The sequence below is a fragment of the Rhinichthys klamathensis genome, unplaced genomic scaffold (assembly GCF_029890125.1).
Source record: "Rhinichthys klamathensis goyatoka isolate OS25496 unplaced genomic scaffold, OSU_Roscu_1.1 h1tg000103l_1, whole genome shotgun sequence".
Lineage (NCBI taxonomy): Eukaryota > Metazoa > Chordata > Actinopteri > Cypriniformes > Leuciscidae > Rhinichthys > Rhinichthys klamathensis.
Window position 1 is genome coordinate 4273022 of NW_026606642.1, and position 3593 is coordinate 4276614.

The window sequence follows — 3593 nt, forward strand, 5'->3', positions numbered from 1 at the left end:
TTTTTGTCAGCCTATCTTCTTTGCATCAGTTATGCCTTCTTCATAATGTACAGGCCAGCCTTCTGCACAGCCCAACACAACATAACGAGTCGACTTCTTCCCTGTACGATATTCACATCTTGGGGGTCTCTCCCCACTTTGTAATTTGCAGGTGATCACAGGAAAAGGCTGGTTGCTCTTAAACAGGTTACCGCCCTGTGGAGTTCCTCCTCTGCCACAAACTGCTTTAATATTATTTGAATTTGCTTGTATGAAGGTGTTGACAGGTTTGCAGCCATCGTCAGCTCCTGTAATGCCTCTCTTTCTCATTTCACTTGTACACTTCTGCTCACTCATATCAGGACCGAAATGCTGAGTGAGGAATTTTTGATACCGGGGCTTTATATGGTCTGGTTGAGCATGAGTGGAGAACGACACACACAAGACCAGCAGCAGAATCACAGCAGACTGATGAATCTCCATGACCTGCTGAACAACACACACATCAAAACACCTTTACTGACATTTGACTCATAAAGCAGTTTAGTGCTTTTGACTGTACTTTGTTTTCCATCTGAACCAAGACACATTTCTTGTATATCTTATACTTGCTCAGAAATATTCTAAAGTTTTACAAACCCCAGAAAATAAATGTGCCCCCAAAAAAAAAAACACATTCTCAATGTATGATGCTTTTTTATACGTATTTCTCAATGCTTTGACCATCTTTTTCCCAAAAAAATTACATGTAACAAAAATATTAAATGAGCTCATGGTAACTTATACTCACACAGGTTGCAGTCTATAGTCCGGGATAGTAAACCTCCGGCCTGTATTACGATGCACCTTCACAAAGTCCTAGCGAATGCAGTCAGGCTTAATCTTGGGGTTAGATGAATCTTCAGGTAGATTATCTACAGATCTCGAAGCTAGCAGTCATCAGTTGGAAACAGGCTCTTTAACATCTGTGATGTGTATCAGATCTCGGGAGAATGATCAAGCAGACACAGAGACAGTGTAACACCATAACATTCTCAAGTTTATTTAGGAAGAGGGGCCATATTTATACACAAGATAAAGCAGAATTATCCATGATGTCCAGACCATCCAATCATAGCACTCAAAGATCAACCCTACCATATATAGCATATTAAGAAATATAATAACAACGGTTAAATGTTTAAATGTATGTGCGTTTATTGAGTTCCCGTTTGCGTGCGAGAGTATAAGTGTGTCCAAGGCCTAGTCCATGATGTACACATATAACATAACGAAAAGAAGTTACACAAGGAAGTCTTACACAAGAATTGTCAAAAGTGGAGCCTAATAAAGAAGAAAATATTAACACTTGGTGTCACGACACTGGCTTTAAAATGTCCTGGTCCACTCAGGATTTGAGTGAGCATTCAATCGTGTGACATATAAAGAGTTTGTAATATACTTCTCTGATGAAGATTAAGAGATAATAACCAAAGATCATTTAAACACATCATATCAGCAACAGGGCACACTATTGCTAAACTGATAGATTCAGAGCTGGAGGAAAATAACAAAATGTGTCTTAAGTGAATAAATATTGGCCCATGACAAGGGCAAAAGAGAGCAAACTGGATTAATTTAAACTATATGTAATGAGGCAGTGGCTATATTTGCACTAAGTACAAATATTGATAGATGCTATTTAAACTAAATGTGAAAATAGCATATTTTCTTACACTGTAAAAAGTTAACGTGTGCAGTCATTGCTTTAAGGAAGTATTTCTAGCTGATTCTACCTATTAATTCTAATTTTGTTGTTGTAAACTAATTCTTTATGTAACAAAAACAGGGAATGCTGTTTTAACTTAAGCCTAGTTCACACTACATGATTTTAAGCCCGATTTGCAAATCGTTGAGCTTGAGGGTGTTATCGCGTGCAAATCACGGGGGATTAGCGGGCGATGAACGCTCGCCAATCTGTTAGTATGAAAGACCAACAACGCATCAAAGACGCCTCGCAGACGCCTCGCCGAGCCCAGAAAAATATCTAGCATGCTAGATATCCAGAGCTGTCGCACTCAACCTCACGTGATGTCATGAGCTACAGCCAATCAGAGCAAGGCATGGGTTGAGGTCACTGGGTAAATCTTATTTTTTCTTTTTTTGCGTTTTTTTCTCAGAGCAAATCATCGCGCAAACAGTTTGCAGCACTAGTTTCTGTCTGGCGTCCATATTAGCGTTTCACGAGTTCACACTTACATCAATTAAACAGAGTAAAGATTATGCGTATTTGGCGTGCTGTCCGGGGGGAGGGCTCTGAGCTCGGAATTTTGCCCGAACCCAGAGTACTCCCCCCGTTGTTGTAAGAGTATTAGGACTATAAGTGAGGAGATGGGGTGGTGGAGGGATGCTGTTAAACTGTCAATGAACGGAGGTTAGTTTGCTGTATATATACACAGCGCTTAACTCGTTGATTAAGCACCACTCTTGTCTAATTAGGTTTGATTATCTGAATGTGCTCCACGTGTGTTTAATTAGGTTTAATTATCTGAACGTGCTCCTCCCGAACTTTGTTAATAAAACATCATGTTGTGTTCTTCTTCGTCTTCTTAGCTGGGTATTTGCGCGCGTGCTGTTTCGCGTCATTTCCGGTTCGTTTTATCGCGTGATTTTTCGTGACTTTGTAGACTAGATAGAATCGTTGGGTGACAGATGTTGTCAACTCGTGTAGTGCGTTACCTCCAGTTGCGGATCAATCACGTTGTGTCGTGTGGTGTGAACAGCTCAACAACTTGAACACTCCTGATTTCACAGAGAGCAAGACATGTAGTGTGAACCGCACAGTTCAGCTGCACGTTTTAAAATAATGTAGTGTGAACTAGGCTTTAGTTGAGTAACATTGACCCAACATACAATTTCCATTAAAGCTCAGGATGGACACATTCGACACATGCACACCTGCAGGGCCGGCGCTCCGCACACGCACATCACGCACTGCGCGTAGGGCACCAAGTGCTTGGGGGGACATCAAAAAATCTGGGTCGTGAAAAATCATCACAATAGGCTACTATATAAATAACAAATAAAATATGTCTAAAGCATGTTAATATACAATACAAAAGTAATATAGGCCTAGACCAAATTAGTCGAGAAAAAGGTGAATCTCCTGTGCCAGTCTCCCTCTGGTGCCCCCCCTTCCCCACCTCCCAGTGGTCTGTTCGATTATGCCTCAATCAATGTCAAATTTGGCAGACTCCGACCTCAGACATGGCCTCGAAAAGGCACCAAGAGTCGGGGGTGGAAAAAAGGAAAAAGAAGAGACAGCGGGATGATACTCCCGCGTCGCTTGCAGGTAAGACAATGTTTTACATAAAAATGTTAGTTTTGTAGCGCGGGCGCCCTTGCGTCGTGAATGCATGTCCAGGGGGCGTCGCTAGTAGTGCAAATGATCCGGGGCTTTTTTAGCCCTGCATGTTGAATCTTTTATTTTAACGGGGGTCCGGGGGTTTCTCCCCCGGGAAATTTTGAAACTTGGGCTATTTAAGATGCAGTTAGTTTGTTTGAGAAGAAAAGGAAGACCGGATGGATACGTTTTTTCGTTGTTGTTCTATGCGGATAATGCGTTCATTTTCAAG

The 3593-nt window shown here is 41.5% G+C and overlaps 1 protein-coding gene across 2 annotated transcripts; it reads right to left on the reverse strand.

Moving 5' to 3' along the window:
- LOC130086925 (ribonuclease-like 3) lies at window positions 1-884 on the reverse strand. Of its 2 annotated transcripts, none has more exons than XM_056253165.1 (2): window positions 770-884; window positions 1-465 (listed from the first exon to the last, which is right to left on the reverse strand). In XM_056253165.1, the coding sequence occupies exon 2, from the start codon at window positions 460-462 to the stop codon at window positions 7-9; it is 456 nt and encodes a 151-aa protein (XP_056109140.1). In that variant the 5' UTR covers window positions 463-465; window positions 770-884; the 3' UTR covers window positions 1-6. The 2 variants fall into 2 exon arrangements, with proteins under 2 accessions (XP_056109140.1, XP_056109139.1); XM_056253164.1 differs by having other exon boundaries at window positions 1-468.
- Window positions 885-3593: the final 2709 nt, after the last annotated feature.

Coding starts and splice junctions, on each gene's coding strand:
- LOC130086925 (XM_056253165.1), bottom strand. CDS start 462: ATGGAGATTCATCAGTCTGCTGTGATTCTGCTGCTGGTCTTGTGTGTG.